Raw genomic sequence first — 27,284 nt, forward strand, 5'->3', positions numbered from 1 at the left:
ACTCAAGTCTGTCAATATCACACTGTTAAAGATTTAATGACAAAGCTAACTTTTCCTTTTAGCTTGTCCTTATCAAGAGAGATACCCAGCTGGTAATTTAAGAGTTAAGGTACTAATGGACTCTTCAGTTTCACTGAGCACCTATGTGCTGATTTTATCTTGCAATACAGTATTTCACATTCTCAGCGAAGTCAACAGAGATTTAGTCAATAGTGTCATGGCCTTTGGATGAGGATTTGAATCTTACCAGTATCCAAACCATCATTAAAGAAGATAGGTCATTTGGGAAACAAAGGAGAGCATTAGTAAAATTCAATACTAAAAGATGGGGTTGGTTCATAGGTGTTCTATGATTCATTGTGAATAACATTTTATACTAATTACCACCCCTTTCTTCTATGCCCATTATCCATAAAAGTATACAAAACATACAAGGTATATCACAGGAAAATTAATTTTTTCCTAACAGATGGCAACAGAAAATACCTATTGAGTAATCTTATGTGCTAAAAGCCACTTAGCATAATGTTAGTTTGATTCATTTGATGCAATATGTAATTTAAAATTACTAGCAAATCACACTGACCTGATATAATCTGAACAGTTTAAATGTTACTGAGTACTTATTGGCACACCTATTTTTAAGTAAAAGAGCCATAATTCCATATTGCTTCATGTCTGCAAAGCGCCACTACACTTAAATAACAGTAACAAAACCACAGTTATAAAGTAAAATATAAATGAAGTCTTATATGTATTGAGTGTAGTAACAGATTAATCTTTTATCTATTGTTGTTTCATAGACACACACTTTTGCATAGCTATCCTTCATTCAAGTTTCAAAGTCCTAAGAAAACAAGACGAAACTACATACTTAGTTCCATTAGTGTAATAGGAATAAAATGACACATCTGTAATAATAATGGTTATATTTCTATACTGCTTTAGAATTTCAATAGATTCCCACTTTACCAGAACAAGAAGCTGACCTCTAAACCTTCGAATCATTTAATTTTATGCATTCTTTTGGTATTTCGTTTGGGAGTTACGGAGTGTGAAGGATGCACCATGATGAAAAAACAATTATCTAGCACACCTGCTGTTTGTGCATATTGTATTTAAGCAGGGCTTGCAGTGGCTACTATTTTATTCCCCTGTGAAATCCAAAGTGGGGAGGCTTTAGAAGTTGACCTGATGACATGAACTTTCACTTTTATATCTAAGACATGGCTTGTACTTACCCCATCACATACTGTGATAACATTAGAACAAATCCATGCTAATTTTTGCTATCAGAATGTCAGTGAGAAAGACTTTTTCCCGTTTAGAAAGGAAACCTGAACAAATGACTCTTGACTTAAATACACCAAATATATATATAAAAAAAAATTGTGAACTTCAAAACCAGAAACATATCAGACAAAAAAATGGATCTGTTGGTCACACAAAATATAAAGACATGAGTAACTCATAGAGTTTTCACAAAGTTCACAATCTAGAATAAAGGCTGCCTCTAGCCAGCCTCTATACTTATACTTGACCATTTATGCAGAGATTTACATGGTAAGTTGCTAATACGTCTTGCTAATACATTCAGAAAACACAGCAGGCTGAAACAGCATCCAACAGGTTAAGCATTGTTATAGGTTAAATATAACTTCAAGGAATAAAAAGCATTTCTTTTTAATGCTTATTACAAGTTTGAAGCATAGGGCAAATATGGAAAGGAATATAGCAATACTATTTCGTACTGTGGAACCCCTTCCTTTTTTCTTAAATTTATTCCTGTACTGAACATACACAATAATAGGAAAAACCATGAAAAACATTCTTGTACTTAATGAGTCTGCCCACATACTTGCTTAGGGTTTCAAATGCCATATTGGATTCCTGCCATCATGTGTATCATCACTGATAATAAAAATCTATGTACAAAATAAAGAGAAATCTATGGTTCACCCAGTGTCAGTTGCATATTTTTCTTTGTCTGAAAAATAGGCAGTAAAATCTTACTTTTGTTGTTAAGGCCTGTCACATCAGTATAGCTCCACCATTTTCTTGACACGTGCTTACTCTGAAAAACTGTCTTTGCTCTTCAGTGTGTATTTCTTCAAAACTTAAAAAATATTGCTCTCCTCAGTCAAAATCATTCATAAATACTTCACCAAAGATCACTTGTGGCTTTCCTAAAGATTATTTGCTCATTTGATTTACTGTTTTTAGTATAGCTGTAGCAATTTATTATCATTAGGATAATGGAAAAAGCTCATTTTTAGATTTTCTATCTGAAAATTATGTATTTAAAATTGTATCACAAAATGTCATGTTTTTGTAGATATGGACAGCCTTTCAGTGCTTTTCTTTGGAACCTCTCAAGGCTAGTTAAAGTACTTGGACATAGGAAATTCTAGCAGCTGGGGGTAATTTTCTCTTAAAAACATTATCATTCTCATCAGAACTACATGCCTAGTGAGCTTTAGTTAATATTTTCTTTTTGTTTGAGTGCAAATTGGTTAAGAATTTAGGTGCTGAAATAAGGGACAACAGTCTGACAGGAAGGGAGATCAGCAGAACACAAATTACAGATGGAGCAGACCTATCAGGACAGTTGATCTAACTCTCTCATAATAAAATACTGTTCACTGAAACTCTAGCTGTGCTTTGTTTGCTTTAGTTTTAAATGTTGTAAGGGATACTGCCCTATCTCTCCTCTCATACATCATGCCACGGTCTATAACAAAAATTTTTATGATGTTCTTTTATCAGCCTGAATTAGATTTAGATCCAGCAAATCATTTTGGCAAATGTTTTAAGAATGTAAGTTTTATAGTTTCCCTAGTCAGAAAAGAGCATGTCGGGTTTCCCCCGTGTTGCAGACTGGTGTTCTTGAGGGACAAGAAAAGCCGCCTCAGCCACTTCACTCAAAGCTTCCTGGAGGTCTACACACCACGGCCGTGATTTACATACTGAGAAGCATAAGTCCCTGTGACTAGAGATGGCCTGTAGAGAGCCACTGCCGCAGATGACATCCAACGTTTCTCGGTGCTCTCCCAAACATCTGCTTATCTCGGAGTCTCCTTCCAGAGCTGGCTGGATATCAGATATCCAGCCTAATTCTTTCAGGTATTATGCTGCTGCTGTTCATTCAAAACTAGAAGTCATATGGTTTAGGGAGGTTAGATGGAGTTTCTTCGGAGGGGGATGTTTCCTTTCCTCCTCATCACTGACTTTGGTCACCCATTCATCTAACCAGTAGGCTCTCATGAATACTTCATTTCTGTAATGTTTCTTCAGCATATATTTGGAGCTGCAAACAGGGCAAGTAAGAAATATGGTTTATAATGTATTATTACATGTTGATGATTTAAGCTGCGATGAAATACAGAGATTCGGAGCTTCGTATTTCTGTCTTCTCAGATGTTATTTGTGAGTAAGGACATGACAGAAGTAGAAAGTAGGTACCAGTTTACTGAGATAATGCAAGACTGGAAATGACGACATCAGCATCTTCACATGAAGAAATGTTCCTCTAATTTGTTCTTGAAAGTCTCAAAAAAATTTGAGTGTTCCTTACTAGATCAGTATCTTGATTCCTGGCACACAGAAGCATTCTTATCATTTCTCACTGCTCCAAGACTGGATGCTCTTTCTTGGGACAGGATCTTCATGACAGTTACTGTGCACCTTTGGTAGCCTTGATCTGGAGAAAGCTCTCCAGCAGGGCTATGGCCTGAAATCTTTTGAGAACTGCAACTGGTGTAAAAACCACCACCTCACTTCTTACTAGGTGCTCTACTGGCAACGTAATTCTTGGATAAAGTTTAATGTACTAGTTTAAACTTAATGTATCTCAAACATGTTTTACATTTATGTGATTACCTTTTTGTCTGCTGATACAGCCCTTGAGATTGTCATAACTTTTAAAGCAGTTTTCCGCTGCTGCTGAAACAATTAGCAGATCTTAAAATTTATTTATCTTTCAAGCCACCAGTCCTGATTCCTGAGTAAGTATCACTACAGATACTGCGACACCTGATTTCTATTTGTATGTTTACCAAGAAGAAAAGGACAGAGATCTTTCTGGAGATGGAACTTTTCAGATTTGCAGATTAGAGTACCGTGGCAATCTGATGGATACAAAGGAACAAACGTGAAGTAAGAAAATAAGCAGGTCAACTGCAGGAATTTCAAAATTTCAAATACAATTTGCTGATCTCAAGTCTGCCTGCTTTGAAAAGCCTGGAGGCCCAAGGCAGGACTAGCAGCTGGCTTGTGTAAGATGGGAATTATACTGCTGCTCAGCATATAACGATCCAGTTATTTAAATATACTTTGGACTGCTGACAAACTGTTTTCTAACAGTGTGTGATGATCTTCAGCTTTAATTTCAAACTCTCAAATACCTATTTTCTGAAATACTTAAATATTTCTTATATCTGATTGCTGTAAAGCAATGTAACTTCACTTTTAACCTTCTGCATTCAGACATCATCATGTCTAATGATGTCTGAACCGGAGGTCAGACTCTGAGGCCAGATATTCCATCTCCTTTTGTCAGGTGTAAGGGCAATTAATTGCCCTCTTTTTCTTCCCATATATAATAATGTCGTTGGTGCAATATAGCCCTTCCTGCTAAGTTGTACAACTGTTTCCATCTAAGTATGTACTGCTACACTCCATCTCATATGTCAGGGCATAGTTGTCAGGTTATTAAAAGACCTAATATCAATGCAGTTATAACAAAGTAGTTATTATTTAAATTGACCTTGTGAGAATTCAGCAGACTGTGCTGTAGCATTTTAGACAAAATTTTAGACATAAAATTAAACAATGTGGATGGTGCCTGAGTTAAAAATGAAACTAATCTAGCCAGAGAAGCACAAGGAGAAAATAGATGCTTCAAGAGTCCTCCCTGCTTTGTTCTGGGGTTGATAAAGTAGAATTTTTATGATGGAAATAAAATGGCAATGAAAATATAGTTTAGGATCAGGGATATTGTAAATCATATGATTAGAAATATTATTTTATACTTCCCCAACCATGAAAATTTTATTACTTATTTAATCAAATAAATCAACTCAATAAATGTTGCTACTTGCCACTTTTTAACACCTTTCACTGAAGGTTGCCTGCATGCTTTATAAAAAAACTGTGGCAGCAACTTTCTGAGTGAAAAGTGAAAGCAAGACTTTCCATGGAACAATCCATGGGAACAATTCAGCTAATAAACATGCTGAATTTATGTAAACAGAGATACATAATATAAACAAATTATTGCAATATCTATCAGAAGGCAACCCTGACTCCTGTTATCCTCAGTAACTTTACACAAGTCACCATTGTAAAAGGACAATATGTAAAATCAGAATCAGGTTCAATGTCATTAAGTTATATTTTCAGGTATGAGTGGAAAAAAGAGGGGTAACTAGAAGAAAAAGATCTGCAAAAAGATCTGTGTCTCAAGACTGAGCAGTCTATACCCAATAAAGTCAAAATAAGTCTGTGAGATGCCATAGCTAAGAATTTGGAAAACACTGCAATTTGGTGATTTTAATAGTTTAAAGTTTCTCTGAAGAAAACTGCATCGTTTAGAAAAAATAAGGCAAAGACAGAAATATAGTGATATTGACATTTACATTTAAAAATATTTCATAGATGCTATACATGTCCGTAGGCAAAGCAGAAGTGCTAAGTTTCATCTAAGGCTTTTTATTCCTACTCTTGTATCCTCTCTTTGGATTTGTCTTACCCCTTCACCAGCCTTCTGTATATCACCTCCACAGATTTCTCTCTTCACTTCCAATCAGTTTTGCCCTACTCAATCTGGCATCTTAGTCTGTCTATTATTCCCAACTATTTCTCACACTTGCAGATGAAATACAAGGCGGCTTACTGAAATGGAGTTTCTGGTTTTCTTTCCCAAACCCCTCCTGCTATGACAGGCAGAATTTAATCTCTTTTTAGCAACCACATTAACTGAGGAAAATGAAGGCTGTTTGGGCAGAAGGTACTCTTCTGTGCTAGGTTTTAACTAAAACTATTGCTCTTCCTCAGATGGTGCTGAGACAGAAACACTTCCAAGACTTTCGTCATTTTAAGAAAGCTGCTTCAGAGACAAGGTTGCCTGAATGCAAAATTAAAAAAAAAAAAAAAAAAAAGGTGATCAGGCGCCTCCTTATTTATCTACCCTAGTACTGGCTCTGTAAAACACACACTTCAGCTAGAAAGAATGTCCCCAGAAAGACAGGGTAGCTCTTAAAATTGACTACAATATCAAAGAGATGACAAAAAAAAGCTTGAGTTATTTTTCTCCTCCTTACATTTTGCATCAGAGAATGCATTACTTAAACGTTTCATGACAGGAGTGACATATCCTGTGTGTCACTTCCTACAAGCAGTAAGCATACCAAAATTTCTAGTAGCAAAGAACTTACGTGGCAATATACACAATCACATGCCTCAAGAAAACACACATATTTCTTTTAAAATATTACTAGGCCCTTTGATTTCATAAGTACTTATACTTCTTGTAAATGCAGGGAAGTATAATACTTTTAATAATATTTTTGCAGTGAAGGATTCCTGAAGTAGTCATGAAAACCCTACTACATGAATGTTTATTTAAATTGGTAGCAATCAGTTTTTCTTTTGAACTGTGTGAGAAGCATGAGGAAAAAAACCAGTGCAATCGGTACGGCATATGGACCATTACTCTGCAGTCAAATTCAAAACACTTGTATCAGTCTTTACATTGAAAAAAATGTGAATGATCTGATTTCTAAGAAGGCACACGAATCATGTATTATTTACTTAATATCAAATATATAAAAAACCTAGAGTAATGGTAAAATGTATTCTATTTTTTTTACAATTTTTTAAAAGAAATCTATATTTCTGTTGAAATCTGAGATGTCAAGAATGTTTATGGTTTAAAAATAAGCTTACTATTTATAATACAAGAGTCTTCTAATGTCAGTTACAGAATAATTTGATGGTAATATACAAACAAATCACAGAAGTTGATATGCAGAAAAAGTAACTAATGCTATTTATTTTTAGCCTACACTGTCTTCTGCAGCATTTTTCAAAATTTGTAGTTGTACCGAGTGTGAATACTCCTAGGATGAGATCAGCATTAAATAAAATTGAACTGCTTTGTATCAGACAGTACCGGAAAGGTGAAATTAACACCATGTGATCCCCACCCCAGTTAGCAGTATTTGCCCATTCACTTTGATTAGGGTCATGATTTAACAGGAGTGTCCTTAACCACATATTTAGTACTTGTCCGTAGAGTGACAGATTTAAACAAATATTTAGCTACTGCTCTAAATCTGGGATGTATGCATTTCCAGGAAGACATAATCCAAACTGTGCTTCAATTCTATGCAGGCACACAACAGTATTTGCTTAATTTCAGTCCTAAGGAAACACCCCTCTTCAGATTTTACATCTCAGACTGCAAGATTACGGACTACGCACCATTTATTCAAGTGTGGAGTACAGTGAGAGGATAAATAAACTTCTGGAAACTCACAAATTTACTGTTTTGTTGGGGTTTTTTTTGTAAAAAATTACATATGAAGTGTTTTAACAGAAGTTCTTCATTTTCTGATATACACTGTGACTTGTTCTTTGCTTTTTTTTCCCCACAGGGGTTAAAATCTCTTGATACCAAGAGTAGGGACATAACAACAAATTTTGCTGCTGTCTGGGAGACCTGGACTTTGTGACTGATCTTAATTCTCTTTCTTCCTCAGTCAATAAAGACAAAGCAAGTGAAGGGGGGGGGGGGGATCTATACACATTAGTTCCTGCCAAACTGTGCAGGAACAATGATGTAAAATAGCTTGAATCCCTCAGGAAAACCTGTTAGATCATTTGGTTCTTTCTTCCACTCAATGCAGGTTCATTTCTTTCAACTTCTTTCACAGCCGTGACACAATCCAGTTTCAAGGAACTCAAGTCAAAGCATTGATTCTACTTTTCAGATGCTATCTAACACTTCTATAACATTCCCAGAATAACCTAGCTTTATTGTTGCCACACAAGGAATTGGGAAGAAGAGCCATATCTGCAATAGAGAATGTGCAATGTATGACTTCTGTGCAATCTAACCCAATCCTAACATAGACTTGAGTCAGACACATTGGAAACAGAAAAAAGCAAGCAAGCAAGCAAAAAACCCCAACCAAACCAGGAAGAAGGAGCAGGTGATGTGACTGTCAAAAGCAGAAGTAGTGAGCAATAAAGGTCCATGCTGTGGTGGATGTGTCAAAAACTTTGAACGGATAAAGATCAATCAGTCCTACACAGGAGTCTATGAAGCATGAACAAACAGGAAGGAAAGCAGGGGCCAAGGGAGAAGAAATCAGAAGAGAGAAGGTCCTTACCTAGCAATACCTAAATCAACACAAAGTCAAGAGACAGAACAAGACCCTGAGGATAATGCAAGAATCCAGATCCCTCTGATGGTGACCTGGTACCACTCTGTCTGTGCTTTAGAGTTTCACAATAAGTCTAGCTATTTGCCCTCACCATTTGGGATTCCCTTGCCTTTAAGCACCAGTTGGTGAGCAGACCATGTTTCCTCAATAAACAGCCGAAGCTGATGGGAGTTAGCAGCCCTCAGCTGTCGAGCAACCGTGGGAGGGCAAAACTTTACTCTGAGAAACAGATGCACAGCATCAGAGGATTTAAATAAGATACACATTTAATATCACTTACCTAGCTGACATGACCCAACGTTCTCCTCCAAAATGAATGAATTTTTCTCTAATAAGAAATAAAATATATTGCTAAACCCAGGATTTGCCCTATTGTTAGAAACCTGCAAAGTTTTAGTTAGTCCTCATTTACTGTTCTCCTAGCTCATGGTCAGATTTGTTGGAACTTCTGCAAAGCAATTCTACTTGTACAAAAGGATGACAAAGCGATGGATTAATTACAATAATGGACTTTGCCAAATGAAAAGGGATACTGAAACATCTCTTATTATTCTAGAATGGCAAAGGAGTGGGAGATGGGTCAATCAGTTTCTCAGCTATATCCTCCCATAAAACATTGGGAAAAAAAAATCACTCTAAGCCTGTGAAGATGTACTTAAGTCCCTGTAACACATATGGCAAAAGTTAAATAAATGGGCTGTCTTCTCACAGGAAATTACACTGTTCACCATCAAGCAGAATGTTAAGGAATCCAAGCTTCTCCCCTGCAGAGGCATAATGAACCCATATCATTCCATTTATCATAGTGAAGAAGCACCTAAAAAAGTAAGTTACTGTGCAGGTGCATTCCTCTCTCCACATCTGCCCATAATATGTAGTCATAGCTTACTGGTGTACATTTTCAGTTTCAATGGTATCACATTATAGATAACGAATATTCTTCTAATATATTACCAACTGTCATTTCCCGCTTACTGACATAACCTTAAAAAGAAGAAAAATATTTTATAATTGTAAGAAATACAAAGCTCACAGCTTTCGTTCTGCAGAGGCTATTTCCTACCTGAAGAAGGAGGTCAGAAGCTGGTTTGACTTTCTGCTGGAAAAGCACACTTAATGTTCGATTCTGTTGTTCCAAATCAAAAACTCTCGTTTTCAGCTTTATACATTCCTCCCTCAGATCCTGCAGCACAAGGGAAAATAGGAAGATTAGAAAGCAGGTAAAAGAAGCACTTAAAAAGCTCTAAGTAATGTCAGATACTAAGAAGAAATACATATACAACTTTTAAAATAGTACAAATCAGAAAAATGTGGTACTTCATTTTCTCTGGTTGTTTGATCATCACAGAATAGCATTAAAAAACTCTTGTAATGAGAAACAGTAGTTACCTGACACATCCTTTTGGAATTTTCTGTTAGTATAAAAAGTGACTTTGCTAGCAATGTGTTTCATTTTGCAGCCAATGCAAGGCAAAAGCAGCAATTAAGATACGAATATTGTAATAAGCATAAGCTAAGGAAAAAGCATAAGCTATACCAAACCAGGAAGAAGTTCAAAGTGGTACTGTGCCTTCAAGGTGCTCTTCTGAAGTCTGATCCCCTCCTTGATTTTTCTGGAATAAGCAAGTCAGCATTGCTGGCTGGCATATTGTGAGTGGTCTGTATCTTCCCCACTGTAAGTTGCCACTGTAGAGCCGGCTAGGCCACAGGAAGATGTTTGTGCACCAGACACATGTGGCAATATGATCTTGACTGAATTTCCAACATGAGGTACCAAAAAGCCTTAAAATAGGCCATTAGAAGCAGAGGTGGATTGTACAACCTCTGTATCTTAAGGCATAGGACATTACTGTTGAACCTGAAAGACGCAGGTCTTTTAGCTGAGGCTCAGTCGGGTTCATCATGAACAAGCCATTAATGGCTTTCAGATACAGAAAATATCTATGTATGTATGTATGTATCTATCTATCTTCAGTGCAAGACCTGCTTTTCCTGGCCACTTGAAGGAATACAGGATTCCATCAGAAAGAGGATTTTGGAGAGAGATCAGAATCTGACACTCAGCCTTTCAGCATAATTTGTGCAGTTATCCATTTTGAGGTGTGAGAGCTTCATAAATCAGTCTCCTAATAAAGATTACATATAAAAATAATAAGCTGCAGCCATATCTAGCTTTATTTAAAAAAAATTTAAATCTCCAAAATACTTTCCCTTATTCATTTAAATTTAGGACAGTTGCTGCCCTGTGGTATTGCCTAGCTGATACTACTTTCCACCATATGAAGGTGAAGAAACAGGCCTCTGGATCTCCATATGTTGTCCTGTCAACATGATGACCTGGCTTTATGAGAAAACAACTCAGAGGAGGAAATTGTAGTCAGATGTAGCTTAAATTCTTGCCTACAGTTGCTCTAGTCTCTGCTGTAACCAGCACTGAGGTTATAAGAGGTGAACACACAATAAAATAAGCTCATCTTGAGACTTTCAGAAAATTGTAAACATCTTCTTATGCATATACTATGTATCAGATTTATGATACTACTGGATGAATGCAGTTATTTTCCCTTGATAGTTTCTTAGTATTTGTTTTAGATGGCTGTCAAGTGGCTGTTCAAATAAAATTGCTAGAGCCTTCCAACATGACCCGCAAAAAATCTTGAGTTTGATGTTTTGTAAAGCCCTAAAGCTTTGATTTCTGTCAGTGAGACACCTTACCTCTGGTTTTGCACAAGCCAATCTCTATTAGGAAACTGCAAGCATCAAGACCCATCATTATCTGCCTTTCACAAATAAGCAGAGAATTTAAAACAGAGCCTTAGCTATTACAACAGTGTTTAATATTTCAACACTACTAAGTGCACTGAAAGGGAAAAATGATTCACAGAAACTAACAATGTAGAAAAAATTTAAATCTTTGCAATGCCTCTGCTCAAAACCTTCCTATCTTACAGTTTCAAAACTGTAAGATTTATGTTTCAAATTTCAGACTTTCTGTAAAAAGTGAAATATAAGATAGATTACCCACTCAGATGCTATAAACTGTGCCAATGGTAATGCCACACATAATCCATAGGAGAAATGAGGCACATAAAGGTAGCAGTACTCTGGTAAAATAAAGCCTGAGTTTAGAAAGTTAAAGTCCTAAAACTACCAATTAACAGAACTACCAAATGTCTGAAGCGTGTAATTCCTCCCCTGTGGGCAAAATGACCAACTATTAAGATGGTAATCTCCCAAATATCTAAGGTATTCCTATGGTCTCACTATGGTATTATCCAAGTACCTCTCTATTCTTACTTTTTCTCTTCAGTATGGGACTCACTCTTCTCCAAAATGGGATTCAATGCCCTCATTAGAGGTTCCAGAGGTAGGATGCTCTTCCTCTAAAGATGCTTCTTCTGTTTTAACACTTAATTAACTTCTTTTTTATTTCATTGATGAAAATGAAGAAGAAATAACTTTCATACAGAACCCAGAGTAAAAAAGTACTCTCCTGAATACACTTCTATGCAAGAGGGTAATAAGTAAAGAGCAGATACACAGATCACAAAATGATTTCATTAAGTGGTATAACTCAAACTGCTGATCCAGGTCTTACATGGAAAAAAAAATTAAAAAAAATCCAGAAATCTTTGGGTGGAAGGAGAAAGAATGGATGCTTCCAGTAAGTAGCAGAGCATACAGGTTTGTCTCAAATAATTTTGTTGTTTTTCTGACTTCTTAAATTTCACAGAGGTAAAATTTTTTATTAGCAAATGGTAGAAAATCCATATAATTTTGCTACATAGAACTGTGAAAATTTGCTGTGTGGCTAATTCAGCACAAATCTCAATTTAATATAGTTTTTCCATAGTCACAGTAAAAAAAGCCTCTCATATTAGAGAAATTCTATATGTATTGTAACAAATTATATACTTGAAAAGTGCACATTTAAGACTGTAATTCCATTTCAAGGTTTCAGTGACATTGATAAATCACTCAAGCTTTGCTCACTCAATTTGTGTCACCAGAATCTCTCAGTGGAATCACAGTCTTTCCACATACTGGCGAGTACACAGTGCTTTATTCGTTACATTACAGCATGTACTTAATTTAAACAAAAATTAGTCCTTGAGGGACAATTTCAAATTCAGAGCAAAGCCTACGCAGTGTGCGTTACAGTACAAAATCACTCGTCTCATTTTCTGAAAGCTCTCAGCTTTTCTTCATGTCTCACTATGCCCCAGAGGTGTGTTATCTCACTGTGGCATGACTGGCTCTGTCTTACTGCTTAGCTGTACGACGGTAGATTTATCTGTTTACTAGTTACTATTTGGATTCCAATATCTACCTATGTGGGACTGGTGTGAGTAGTCCAATTTCCTCTTTATTGTATGCTATTGTGTTCCTGCCTTTTCTTATAAAAGGACTTGTATGAATGGTGTCAGGAGCACTGTAACAGTTAATATTCATTAGCATTTAGAAGAGTACCCTCTTTCCTCTTTCTATGGATATTAAATTAGCTGTTATTACTCAGTAATAGGTAAGCAGCTGTTAAATCCCATCAATACTAAGTAAATCACATAATTAAATGTATTCAAGTCTGTTTTTATTGTATCCATATGAACTCCTTGGTTCCTATGGGTTTGGGAGGATTCATTACTGAGAAAGTATGTAGTCATCAAAATGTCTGATGCCTTTGCAAATGGACTCAGGAAGCTCCTCTCTTCATTTGGGAAAAAACCATAAAATTCCCAAACTAGTGATTAATATGTTGAGATTAACCCTTTGGTAAATATTTAATCACATATGGTTTTATATTACAAAATGTGGATGAAGTTTTTGTGTATATTAATATGAGAAAGTGCCTCCATTTCCATTTAAGCTGTATTGAAACGCAGATTTGGGATTTTTTAAAAAATAGCTGAACTTATGTTTCTAAAGGGTGTTACAGCAATAGCTCTGCAGACTGCAGTCTTCTGATGATACACAGACCATATAGCATATGTGTATACAGAGTACAGGAAGAGTAATACAGTACAGACAGCAACAGTGCAAGCTTCCCCATATGTTGTGATTTGCGCAAATCACCTCCAAGCTACAATACTTCCAATTGCTGTAAGGCAATACCCGTCTTCTAGAGTAAAAGGCTTTGCTGTACATCAAAAAACCACGGGACTGAACAGTGATACTGTCAACCCTAACCTGTGGTAACAGCTGCATGGCTGGTTTGTGACCACAGCTGTTGGGTGAAGAGATTTAGGGAATGTTATTACTTCTGGATGCCTGATGCTAGCTTGGGCCACGGGAATGTGTTATCTATGTAAGGGGCAACCGCAGCCTCCAGAGTCTTTCATCGCCCACCTACAGGTCACCTGGACATCTCTGTCTTCAGGGAAGGATACCCAAGAGCAGACTTAATGGGGTCAGAACATCTCCCTGCACATCTGTTAATTTATCCAGAATGTCATAAAATTGATTCACTAAAAATCTGCCCAGTAAAGAGCTGAGAAGGGTATCCAGCTTTCTCCCTGATGTGCAGATGGCCAAATGCAACCTTCTGCACCTATTTACCATTCACTTCGGTGCAGATGGTTAGGGATGCAGATGTTGGTCTATCCTGCTGTCAGGGAACACTCCCCACTTTTAGGAGTTTAGTTGGCAGAGTTCAAGGTCATCTTGTTCACGTCTGAGCTGCACAGCAGCCACCTTGCAGCTACGCCTGCACCCAGGCTCCTGTCTCCTTGATCCTGAGCTGCATCCTGACCCCCTGGCTTGGCTTCGCTTGGACCTGCCTCCTCCCCATGGACTTGCCCAACGAACACAGGACCGAGGCTGACCCTGATCACTGCCTCCAGGCCTGACCCTGACACTTGGTGTTCAGCATCCTGCCTGCCCTGCTGTCACCCTCGGTCCCTGCTTGCTTCTTTTGCAGGGGGCATTCTGAAGGATCTTCTGCTGTTCTGAATGATGTCCATAACGGAGGCTTTGGAGCCAGTCCTCCAAATCTTTGTTATATTGCATCTAGAAAGCTTTTGGGCGTGTGGCAGAGGTTTTTGGTTATCTTAACTTGGAGTTTCTTGCTGCATTTTAAGAACATTATTTCTTGTCCTGTCATTCAGTGTAGACAAAACAGTTTATATTCTTCTTCACACTATCTGCGCTAAAGATTGTATTTATGTCTCTTTCAGACTTGTCTTTTTAAAGCTAAATGATCCAAAGCATTTTAATAATGCCCCATTCATCAAGTGGTCTAGATCTCACAAAGGATCATTTCATGAATATTGAAGGATTCATAGCTTGTTATTATAGATGTTTGTATTTTGTTTGTCTCCCCCCCTCAACAAAATGACATCATGGAATCACGTTCAACTCAAAGACCACTTTTTTGTAGAATTGTCCTACCAGTTATTCCCTACCCTCTCTGGGCAGCTGATTATTTCTGCTTGTATGTATTACCTTGCTTTGCTCTCTGTTTAATTTCATCTTACTTTTTTTCCAGATCACCTCTTCATTTTAGCAAGCTAATTTTTAATTTTACTCCTCCCAATAGGTTCTATCTGAAACAACCATACTTCATATCCAGCCATTTGGAGTGTGAACAGAAACTTCAGACACGACTTGACCCAGAAGAGACCTTTATAGAAGCCGTAGTGAATCTTTTCATTCTGCCAGGTTTGTAATCACCCTACAAGAATTTTGCCTGCGCAGTACTTCCCTTGCTTACCCAGGAGACTGGAGCAGGAGGACATCAAAAGATTTTTTAAGACAAAAGACATGTTCTCTATTGCTGGTCCCCAGCCCACAAGCAGAGTAGCTGAATCCCCATTCTATACATGGAGCCTTCTCTTTTACTCTGGGAAGCACAGGCCCACACCAGGAAGTCTTTCCTTTCACTGAATGTGAGTAAGCATGCCAGCTATTGACATGCACTGTAATTTATCTGTTTTACATTCCACAGGAATGGACTGTGGGAGTGACATAACTTGTATGGATAAGGAATGGAAAAAACACCATCTGGAGGAAGGATTTTCAGATGCTATTGTCTCAATATAAGTAAACAACACAAATTGGATATGGGTTCTATATGATCAAGCCTTCAAGATGTACAGTCTCACAGATTTTATTCACTTGGATTACAGAAAAACTGACTTTGGGCCTGACACGCATGAACGTAATTTAAAAAACGTATAGTATGTAAGAATACATATCTCTCAAATGAAGAATGAATATCTGCAAGCTTTAAGTTATACCACAATACCCAAACCACAACTTACCTTTTGAGTAAGTAGAGCCTGAACAACCTGATTAGCTACCTGAAATAAATAAATAAAATGGTTTAAGTATGTTATCATGTATGTTTATGCATAACAATACCTTCTTTTGTGGCTTTACACTCCACTTTCCATCTACAACCACCACCAATTCTAGTATTTTCATCATTTACTAGTATTTTCATCAGGTAATACCAGTAAGAATACATGAAATGCACGTTAACTACTTCTGTGCTAGTCCTCATTATAAACAAATGTGTATTGTATCAATTGCAGTATGACATGATGGACATTTGGTTAACTTCTGTCATCTCTTCTTTGGACTAGATTAAACTTTCACAGTTCTATAAGCAGCTGGTGTGCATCAGCATGGATTGACTGCCTTCACTAGAGCTGATTTTTACCAGCCGAGGATGGAGTCCTGAATGTTTTCATGAAGTTTAATTGTTTCTTGATTCAATATTGACAAAATGGTACATCCATCATGACAAGCAGAAACCATAAAGTGCCACGGAAAATTAAAGTACCTACTGTCATCAGAATGTGGTTGGAAAGCACACCAACATAGCATACCTGACTTGAATGAGATTACACACCATTGATTAGTACAACTATACATTCAACAGGGAATTTTTGAAGTTATTTATTTTATACATCCTTTCCAATTTATATTTACCAGCAGGCATAGGGGCAGGGAAGGGGAAGGAGGGACAGAAAGAGGGACTGAGATAAAATTTTCTGTTGATGATGTCTAACTTGTATGTTACATTTCTAATGTAATTTAAAACTATATATGCATATGTTATCACACAATGTGTTTGCCTATATTTTTGCTCTTGCACTTAGAGCAACTACAGATCTCACTCTGTGCAAAGAGACAGTAGTTATGATTTCTGGTTTGGTTTTTGCTTTCAGAAATTACAGTAAAGCATATGCAGATATCACCAAATCTGCATCGATTCTTACTCTTGGCAAATTAAAGAAAAGGCCCCACATCATTGATGTGAACTGAGTTGTGAGGAAAGAGTTGAAGCTAACTCATTTCTGTAAAAAATTCAATTCTGTTAGATCCAAAAGTTACATTTGATTCATACTCTCATAAAATTGCCTAGTATCAATTTTTTTCTCCAAACTGGTTCCTAACTTAAGGCAGCTCGTGGAACAATGGTCCCATAAAATAGCTCTATACATGATTTAACAGAACACACAGACTAATATTAGAACAGTAATAAGCAACAGAAGTAAATACGTTACAGTTTTGAAAAACCATGTGCCTTGCCCTATAGGCTTCAAGGATCTACATCTGACAGTGTTCCTTCTGGCATGTACTTTTAACGTCTGTTTGCTCTACCTGAAAATTGAACAAACCATATCGAATACATTATTTCTCTACTTTCTGACATGGAGTTACTTTACCAAGGAAGAACTAAAAGGTTCTTTGAAGTGTGTACTAGTCACTCACAACAGAGTAGCCTACAAAATTATTCGTATAGCTTTATATATTGCACAGAGGAGTGTAAATGGCATAACCTTCCAAATGGGAAAAAACCTGAACTTGCCGATGCATATGTGACAAATTTTCTAGCTTTGAGTGTATGAAGTTAGGAATCTAAATGAAAGTACCTGCCAGTGATCCACAGCTCCCACAGACCTCAGTAAGTGAGATATGTAACTAGTTTCTTTACAAAATGAGGTTATTTTATTCTAGTATCTAGCAACTTGGCAAACTGTGTTGCTGTTACCATTCCAAGATTTTCAGGTCTGTATTCTTGGTTTTCAGCAGGAACAGAGGTGGGAAGCCTTCAGTGAAATGTTCTGCAGTTACTAAAATTAATTTAGCAGTCAATAAGTGGAATTGTATCCAAACTTCTGCATTTCAAATGAGGTTGCCATTCCACTCCTACAACAGCACTAGGGTCCAGATGGAAATAAACTGCTAAACTAGCAGATCTACTTCAGTTTTACTTACAGGTATCAAGAGACACCACGGATATGAATGAACAACACAGCCAGCACTACAAACCTGACAGTCACAACTACCAAAAACTTCGGAAACCGAGATCATTGAAGGCAGAGGGACTGACTTCTGAGGTGCAGAATACATGAAATTCCCACTGATATGAGGCAGAACTGCGGCTCAATCCCAGTAAAAAGCAGGCTGTAAAATGACTTGACCTATGATTCATGCAATTAATCAAGGTGAAACAAGGAATAGAATAGAGATGGCCAGTTCCTTAGTTTGCTGTTATGTAGGAGATGACACTGCTTGCCTTCACACTGCCTGCCTTTCCTTTGAACTTAATAGCCAAGATCTTTAGGTGAGGTTTCCTTTTATGGATTGCATAAAAGAGATAAAAGATCCAGCTTCACTTTTTCCATATACAATTATGTTTACATATGCATGTTATAAAGTAGTCTTAATAGAAAAGGTATAAAAGAATGAATCAAAGAAAAGAGACCCTCATGTAACATCTATTATACCTTTTACAAGTATGGAGATTTTACACAGCATTTTAACGTATGGTTTCACACGCACAAAGAGATTTCAAGTGTACTAAAGTAAAAGGTCTTATATTTTATTCAAATCTTAAAAATAGAATGCCTTTTTAAGATAACTTTGTATTTTTGATTAGCTAATTCTTAACACATCAGCAAAAATATCACCTACCCTAAGTTGCATAATTTCCTGCATGTAAGTGTGGTAAAGCTTGACAGAAATCTCAGCTGGCACAGTGATGTGAATAAACATGACATTACCACTTACCAATAAACTGACAGCTGAATTCTAGGATAGGAAACTAGGATTAAGTATGTTAACCTCAAACCCCAAAGGCACAAGACGACAATCCTGGTTTTTGCATTAAATTTTTCAGAGATAGAAATATACGTTTATGGAGTATTTCTGAAATTAAGTGAGTTCTTTTCTTATTTATCAAGTACTGGAACATTTCAATGACACCTTCTTCCAAATACTGTCCTAAAGTTGTTTATATGTACACTTCAGAGATGAACAATTACTTTAAAAGTGAATATTTATTAAAATTCATAAAGGACTCACTTCAGCTTGACCCATAATCTTTTCAGATTTCATCTCTATGAACATTTGACTTTCATTGAATTTTACCATGAAAATGATTACAGAGCATGTGTTTTTAAGTCACAGGTGCAAGCATTCATACAATATTAAATGTGGGACATTATCTGAATGACAAGAACTATGTAAAACAATTGATATAAAAAAAGAAAAACAAGAGAAAATAATGGCAGGCATAACTTTAAAAACTCAGCTCTGGTATCTTCTTGCCACACATCACAGACAGAAAAATCATGGTGGTTATTTTTACTTCCTTCATATGCAGCTTAATGGCCACCAACACCTCAGCAGAAAGCACACTGTGCATAGCAAGTGTCCTTATCACATTGCTGTAGAGGCCCGAGGGACCAAGCAGGGACACTATTGGCAGGGTGGCCAGATTAAATGATGCTTGAGTGCCCTGAGCAGAGTTTGCCTGTGCCCAGGGGAGAGAAGCTGCAATTTGAGGATGCTCAATGATGAGTGGAAGATGGCAGCATTCTCCCAAGAGTTATCAAACAATGTTCCCAACCTTCATTACCTCAAGGGCCTTGCAAGCATCCCAAACATGTAAATAGCCAGAATGGCTAGGTATTAGTTTTGGAGGTAAGCTCTCCTTGTATATCAGCCCAGGAGAAGTTCAGTACACTCATAACTAATTGGACTGCAGAGGCAAAATTAAAATAATGGTTGTAGTAGGCACTCAAATTTTTTCGCAGCAGGCTTAGCTTTCTCAGGTTGGGGTGTGATCACAGCCTTGTGTTCTCAGGAACATCTGTGTTCTTCCCTTTAAACCCATCAGGTCTCCCTGGGGCAAAATGGAGCTGCAGCACAGACAGATACATAGCTGTAGAGGATACATCTGCTCCTAAAAACTGTTGAAGAAGTCCTGCAGCCCAAACTAGGGAAGGTCTGAAGAGATTTTCACCTTCAAGAAGTGGGGTTAGTGTAAGGTGAGTTATGAACAGAGGAAGCATCAGACTTAAAATCTTAAAGGAAAAATATTTTCAAGTTGAAGACTTTTTTTTTCCCCATAAAAATATTAATGGAAAGCATTTTATTTTCTTAAGATCTCCAGTAAGAATCCCTGTTTGGAAAGGACTTTGTCACATACAACACATCCTCAGAAGACTCTGGTTGGAAATAAAGGTTCTCACAATCATTGATTGGGTTATTCACTAATTATATTTACGTCTCATCTCCTATTCTCTTTAACGTTACTGTAATGAAGTAGGGTGAGAATGTGCGATCTCTTGTGAAGCTCCACCAAGGGAGTGTGTTCAGGTGGGTGCTAATCTGGGACTCCTGCAGAACTTGCAATTATTAAACATGGTTTTATTGCCTGAGTCACTGGCAACAACTTCTTCACCTCAGTGATCAAAAAGGATTAGGTCCAAGTTTGTGTCAGCTAAACCAATGCTGGCTACAGTGCCACTGCCAAGCATTGTGGGGGCGGAAAGGGGAAGAAGAAGAAAAAAGTGATACCAAGCCATGGGGAAGGACAAGAGAAGTCACTGCACACAAAATAGAAGACAAAAAAAGGAAAAAGATAAGCAAAAAATAAAGCAGGGAAGCACAAAACCACAGGTGATGAGGAGCACTTTCTCCTGGAAAAGTTGACACAGTGGGAGAAGATGGATACAGCTGTGATAATATGGAAGAACTGAAAACAGCCAATGTAATGTTGAAGATAATAGAGTTCAGAGCATAGTCTGATATAATTATTCGCTCTTTAAACTGCAGCAGCGTGTAAAAAACACAACCCTGGATCAGAAATCCATCATCTTACTGCAAACACAAAACCCCCATTCTGTCCTTATAATCTGTATGGAGTGTTTTGCTGGAATGGATAGTTGTGGAGCTTTACTCATTTCCAAAATTAATTATGTAGGCAGATTTTGTCCTAGACAATCAGAAAATAATTTTACGTTAAGCTCTGTAATTTAAACTAAAGTAAGTAATTATACGGTAATTTCATCCTTACCACCAAGATATACAAATATCATGCAAGTGTGCACTGAATGCAGTGACTCAGGCCAATGCAGACCAAGGCTCTGCTGGTACCCCAGTGCCACAGAACAGGCAGAGCATAACCTAGTGGGAAAGTGCATCTGCAAGTCTTTTACTCCAGCTCCCCGATAAAAATATGCTATAGTGGCAAAAGTGCGGATTTGCTGATGAAAATTTGCACTAAACTGGAGGCTTCTTGTACCAGAGCTGTATTGCTCATGCCAGCAACACTTCAGCAAATGCTGATTAAAAATTAAAAAACCTGGTATGAAGACATCTGCTATGTGTGGCTTGCACAGTCATGCACTCTTTTCTCAGAGGTACAGCTGAGAAGGTGGTGTAGTTTTTGTTTTGTTTTGTTTGCATGTTAGCTAACTACTTATGCTACTATGCTTTCTTATTATGGAATGGGTAAATGATTTCTACTAAGTAACATTTCGAGCTACTAAAAGTCTTGAAACTATTTTAAACTCTTGCGTATACTGAAGAGCCTTATTTCAGGATAAATGCGAGGAACAAGTAAGCATCAGTACCTATATGGAAAAAGCTGCATGCAATAGAAGATCCTAGACATTTCTGGAACAGTAAGCATTGCTGGAGTGCTCAGACAGTAACTGATGGGTGAATTATATTGTAGCTGTAACTGGAAGGTCTGATCAGAAGCTGAGCCGTGTAGTAGAAATAAGCCAACAGCTAGAAAAAACTCAGCATAAAAAACTGTGTATGTAATCCAAAGGCGGGGCTGAGAGACTAAAATCCCTGGTTACGGAATACATTGCACAGGAAAGCTGGGGGACTTTTGATGGAAGAAGCCACTGCCACCTGTGTTCCACTCTACAGAGGCAAATAATCATTTTCTCCTCCTAATGAAAGCAAACCAGTTCCAGATATTGGTCACAGGGATATCAACTTTTTGGTGTAGAGGTGTGGTCAAAACAGGATTTACAGCAGAGGTCATGGAGAACAATATCTATGACTGCCAGATCCATGTTCTTGGAATTAATTAGAATGAGGTAATACTAGAAAATTGCAGAACAATGTCAACCTTGTAAGAGAGGGAGAGATTTATTTCTATTAATTTAATTATAGTACCAGGTAAGAACAACCTTTTTATCTACCTTACCTCATCAAGACATCTTTCATACTGTTCCCTCTGATTTTCATTTTCCAGAGCCAGTGCTGAATTCTCTGCCTACAGTAAAATAGAATAAATAAATAAATATGTAAATTAATCAAAGGCTATCTTGTACTACATGACAATTCATAAAAATTCTCACGGTGCTTACTTTGTGGGCTTTTTCAAGATCCAGACTAAAAAGCACCATACAATTTATTTTGCTACAAGTTAGTATTTTGAGTAAAAACAGAAGCGACATTCATTTATGAGATTATTCACACCATGCATTACAATTTAGAATAATATCAGAGCAGATATTCCAAGTATGTCCATGCTCTCATCTTGTCAGGTGCAATACAGCTGGCAATGAAACATTATATAAGATATTGGTTTATCTTTTCTTCTTCCCCCTTTTCTGTTTAGAGTAAACTTGCTATCCTGAGAAAGCCACTTGGAAGCAAACAGTGGCAGCTACTATTCAAAGGAAACAAAAGCAATCTTATGTAAACTTTTAACCGTGGCAGGTCTTCATAAGCCTGATTTCTGCCGTGGGTAACTACAGATGCAATGGTCATACTGCAGCTAACGGATGAATTACACCCTTTAACTGAACCAGATAAATTTATTAGTCTTTACTTAAAAAACAACTCCTGTCATTTCAAGAGTGAGAGAGGTATTTTACTATATCTAAATGCAATCTTAAAATCAGAATTTTTTTCCCTCACATATGTCAGTTTAAATATGATATAGCTTCATGTATAGTAGTGCCCTTCATCTATCTTTAATTTCCATTACACTTATATTTTTGCATAGTGCAAACTTCAAAATGGCACAATCTGGTATGTAAATTACAGTAAATCAATGTATTTTTCTATATATTATGACTCGACTTTAGGAATTCTTACAGTACTGGAATAGGAAAATCTCTTAAGGTGCACCGTATACAGTTGCATCAGAGCAAGTTTCAACTAGTCTTCTCTTCAAGACTGAGAAGCTAAAACAATACATAAAAATCCATGAGTTAAAACTGGGTCTAGAAACCTCTCTGCCTCCCATGCATAACTTCACATCACGTAACTATAACACTAAAATCAATGCATTCACATAATTACAACTATTATACAATTTACATTACTTGCTTCACTTTAACCTTCTGTCAACCTATGAAAGTTAAAAAAATGCTGTTTTGAAAGAATTGTGGTTATATAAAACAACAGCCATAAATATAGTTAACATTTATAATTTTAGAGAAAAAAATGTAATGTATTGTAGGGAAAGATTCTGTTGAAAGATGCACAGTTTGGTCTTCCTACTTAAGAAAAATCAATGATTCAACAAAATGAAAATCCCAAAGTTCAATAAATTGATTCATTAATAACAATTTCAAATTCAGCTAAATCCTAAAAATAAGATTAGGAAGAAAAAGTAAACATACATAATTATCCAGCATATTGAAAGAGAGTAAAGAATAAACAGGTGGTAAGAAACAAGGGCATATAGAGTTTACTTATTTACAAGTCTAAATAAACAACTGTATGGAATCAGTGCTTTATCTTGAGGGTACAATCAAAGCCAGCAAAGATGGTAAAATGCTCTGCATCATATTTTCACAATGTCACTTACCAATGGATTCAACATATGGCTATAAAAAGTCTATGGGTGATCCTGCAGAGAGCACTGTGAGATGAGGCAGCAAAAAGTACAGATGCAGAAGTAAGTAGCAAAGTAGAAGCAGAAGCCGCAAAACAAAAAGCAGCAGTAAGAAATCAGAACCTGGAGGGTAAATAGTCCTCCATACCGAAGAGGCTATCACATACAGTTACCAGTTTGCTTTTACAGACACATTCTTGCAGATTGATTGATAAAAATAAAGATATGATTGCTACATAAAAATGTATTTGAGTTAAAGATTTTCAGATGTTTTCTCTATGAGTATCACCCTAAAATGCCATCCAAAATAACTTCGTCTTACTGCTTCGAAGCAATCATTAAAGGATTAGTCTGCACAGCCTTTAACTCACACATGTTGGTATATCTATGGGTTTAATTTTTTTAATATTCATTTTCACTAACATAAAAAGATATTGCATGATTTCATCCTAAAATAGTTAGGGCAGACTGCTCCCATACAGAGATGTCTAAAAGAACTACAACACACAGTTGTACTATACAAAATACCTCAAGAGCTCCCTGTATTTCTCTTATTCCAATCTTTTTCTGAATGTTGTAAGGCTATAAAATAGAAACTAAGTCTTCTTGGATCTGTTAGCTGAATCTCTGATTTCAGTGAGCTACTCCTTTACAAACAGGCTACCAAAATTAGGAAATCTGAACTTGACAGCATTATAAATAAATGTTACATTTCCTCTCTTATCAAGCCACAGTGGAAACATCTGTATAATAAAACCCTTTTTCACACCACTGGCTTCGAAAGTGTAGTGAAAAGATGTAATGCAGTCAATGTTAGCTTGACTTCTGTGCTTCATGATTGCCAAGCAAATCATGCCTATTTATTTCGCATTTATGTAATGAGGACTGGTCTAGAAAGGAACACTTGACTGACTTTGCTCAAGATCCCGTGCCAGTTCCCACAACATGGGAAAACCAGTACTTGATATACTACATCACTCTATATTGCAACTGAATACTTGATAATAATCCTCATTCCCCCCAAAGTATTTATTTGGAAAATTTGTAATAGCACTTGTGGCCTCAAACCCCCTCCTAATCCAAACTTTCATTTATTTAATAGAAACCACTTGGTTTTGATGTTATTTTAAGTCTACTCAATTTTCACTCAGAGGGATCTGCCTACCTCCAGTATTGCATATCCTAGGCATCTTTTTCCAGTTAAGCAAAGTAGGTCTCCTTGGAGGAAACCACTATTACATTTTATTTTCATTTTTATTTTCAGGCCATACTTACACTAGGCTAAGCCACAATAAGAAGCCAACGTTTCTCACAGCTTGAAAGCTACTGCACACTTGCAGGCACCCAGAGGCAGTGGAAGAGAAGTCCTGACCCCTAATGCAGTCACTTCTCCCATACATAACCAAGCAGGGGACCACGCAGGAAAAAAAATAGCTTACTGAGAACAGTACTCTTGGATATCAACTGATTCCTACAGTAATTTCCAGTTTTAGGTATAGCTGTCCTCTAGGAATTTATGTATATTTTATGCTACACATAGAAATAAACCATCTCTGTCCCTCAGCCTTACAAACACTGAAGGTGATGCAGCCCAGCAAACTGCTGCAGGCAAGCAACCTTCAATGCCTGCCACCAGCGCCTACAGGCAAGAATGTCTTTTCTTGGGGGGTCAGCTCTCAAAGCACAGTGTCATTCAGTCAGCCAAAAGTAACTGTGGCCTAACTTACCCTTAAATGAAACACTACATGTTGCCTTTGGATCATTATAGATTCAAGGATCCTAAAATGTCAAAACAGAGGTACTTCCTCGTTCCAATTTGGAAGAAATTATTTTGCACAAGAGCCTCTCCAAACATAGGAAAATTTGAAGATTTCAGTCATGACTTGGTTAATGCTAAACTGCCTTCAACTGCCTAAATTAGAGACAACTTTGCTCTGAATTGTGAGATTGCGTTTATGGAAAATTAATTTGAAAGTGAAAACTTCAGACTACTTTATAAAAAGAGGTTGCCTTGTATTGATACCATTGCTAAGATACAGTCATTATGAGCGACTTTGCTCTGATTTTAGTCCCTTCCTCAGGATGGAAACCATAGCCCTAGTAATGACGAAAATTATCTTTAGGTCAGCTAAGAACTTTCTCCTTCCTAGATGTTGAAGAACACTGTATTTTCTCCTGTGGGCCAGCTGTTTGCACAGTTTTATTCAAGGCTAGTAACAGACACACTACACACCTGATGCACTGAGGTCTAGTCGTGTTCCTGTTAAAGTCAGTAAGAATTTGCCATTTATTTCACATGAATATAGATGCAAGTCAGGTGCAACGAAACAAACTATTTGTTTCATGATACACAGTGTTTCCTTAAAAATTTCTTTGGGGCAAGGGAAAGTTCCTTGGTTCACAATGATTTGTGCTATAGAAGAAACAAGAAGACAGACGGCAGCCTTAGCCTTTTTCATGTTTCTATAAACGTGTTAACACTGGATCAGTAAAGGCAGGCCAATTAATTGCAATTCTTAAAAAAAGTTCTAAAATGGTCATGATAATTAACTGTAGTATACCCTTAACACCAAAACACAGGAAGCATCCATTCAGGCAGTAAAACCACCTAAACTTTAAATTCTTGGGAAAACGCATTTTCACCTAAAGTCTAAAATGCATCTCAAATATATCCTTAATGTGGTCATATTTACTTTTTTGGTAATGAACAACAAAAGACGCTACAGCTTTTTGCATCATAGGAAAAAAACAAATACAAGCCCCCCACCACCCTGCCCCAAACCAGCCAGACTTCTTGTCTCCCCAAAAGTATTCATTATCAGTAGGCTCTGAGCCAAAACGTGCTCTGCTCCCTTCCAGCTCACAGTCACATTGTCAGAGCATGAGATCTCCCACCAGTTTCATTGCGCCAAATCTGATACTTTTGGGGGGGTTCAGTCCTCACCTACAGTCATAGATGACGGCACCTTTCAGCTGAATAACAGCACCAGACTACAAAGAGCTGTAATACATATATGCTTAATATATATATTCTTACATTGCTACAGACATTTAGGATGATTTCTTCATTCTCTCCTCTTCCTTTTTAACTCCTTTAGAGAGGATTATTACAACAGGTTAAGGATTGTCTACTAACTATACTTTGTTCAACATTTACCTGTGTTTGGTAGAAGTGGCAGACACAATCTCATGTCTGAGAATGTCATGAGACATCCATATCTCCTCCAGATCTGCCTCTCTAAGTGGCACTTTAGAGGACAACTTTCACTTAACATCCTGCAAAAGCCATTTCTGTGTGCTTCTTGAAAGAGTGAACTGAAGTGCTTAAATCATGTTTGAAAATAAGATTTGGATTTCAGTCCCTGAAGTGTTTTTCAAGAAGTTTAAACTTTACCTTTCTGTGCCTTGATTTTTTAAGTCAAGAGAACAGGAACAACATTTTGTTATCTAGCTAGCCTGTTCGAAAGATTTATGAATTAGGATGTATTTGGCGCATGGGGATCTTTAAGTGAAGAATTATTTCATGTACCTACTAGGAAGTCTTCAACAGACAATCCTCTACACTTTTATAACCACAATGAAATGAATTAAACCACTGAATTTTCTACTAGAACGCATGAATGAAAGAGAAGCACGTACAAGACAGTTTTCCTTACTCAACCACTGCAGAGTTGAGATAAAAACAGAAGGATGGAAGGAGGAAAAGAGAAGAAAGCAGAGAGTAGTATGCATTT

General features: G+C 37.1%; 1 protein-coding gene across 8 annotated transcripts in view; it reads right to left on the minus strand.

Annotated features, from left to right (window-relative positions):
• Nucleotides 1-27,284, minus strand: part of NCKAP5 (NCK associated protein 5) — a 394,562-nt gene that overhangs the window by 80,160 nt on the left and 287,118 nt on the right. For all 8 annotated transcript variants that reach the window (XM_075028890.1, XM_075028892.1, XM_075028891.1 and 5 more), the window contains 3 exons: nucleotides 21,907-21,975; nucleotides 15,704-15,742; nucleotides 9,511-9,630 (listed from right to left, as the gene is read on the minus strand). In XM_075028890.1, the coding sequence (XP_074884991.1) occupies nucleotides 9,511-9,630; nucleotides 15,704-15,742; nucleotides 21,907-21,975 (228 nt within the window). The remainder of the gene's footprint in view (nucleotides 1-9,510; nucleotides 9,631-15,703; nucleotides 15,743-21,906; nucleotides 21,976-27,284) is intronic.

This window comes from Buteo buteo, chromosome 5, assembly GCF_964188355.1.
Source record: "Buteo buteo chromosome 5, bButBut1.hap1.1, whole genome shotgun sequence".
Lineage (NCBI taxonomy): Eukaryota > Metazoa > Chordata > Aves > Accipitriformes > Accipitridae > Buteo > Buteo buteo.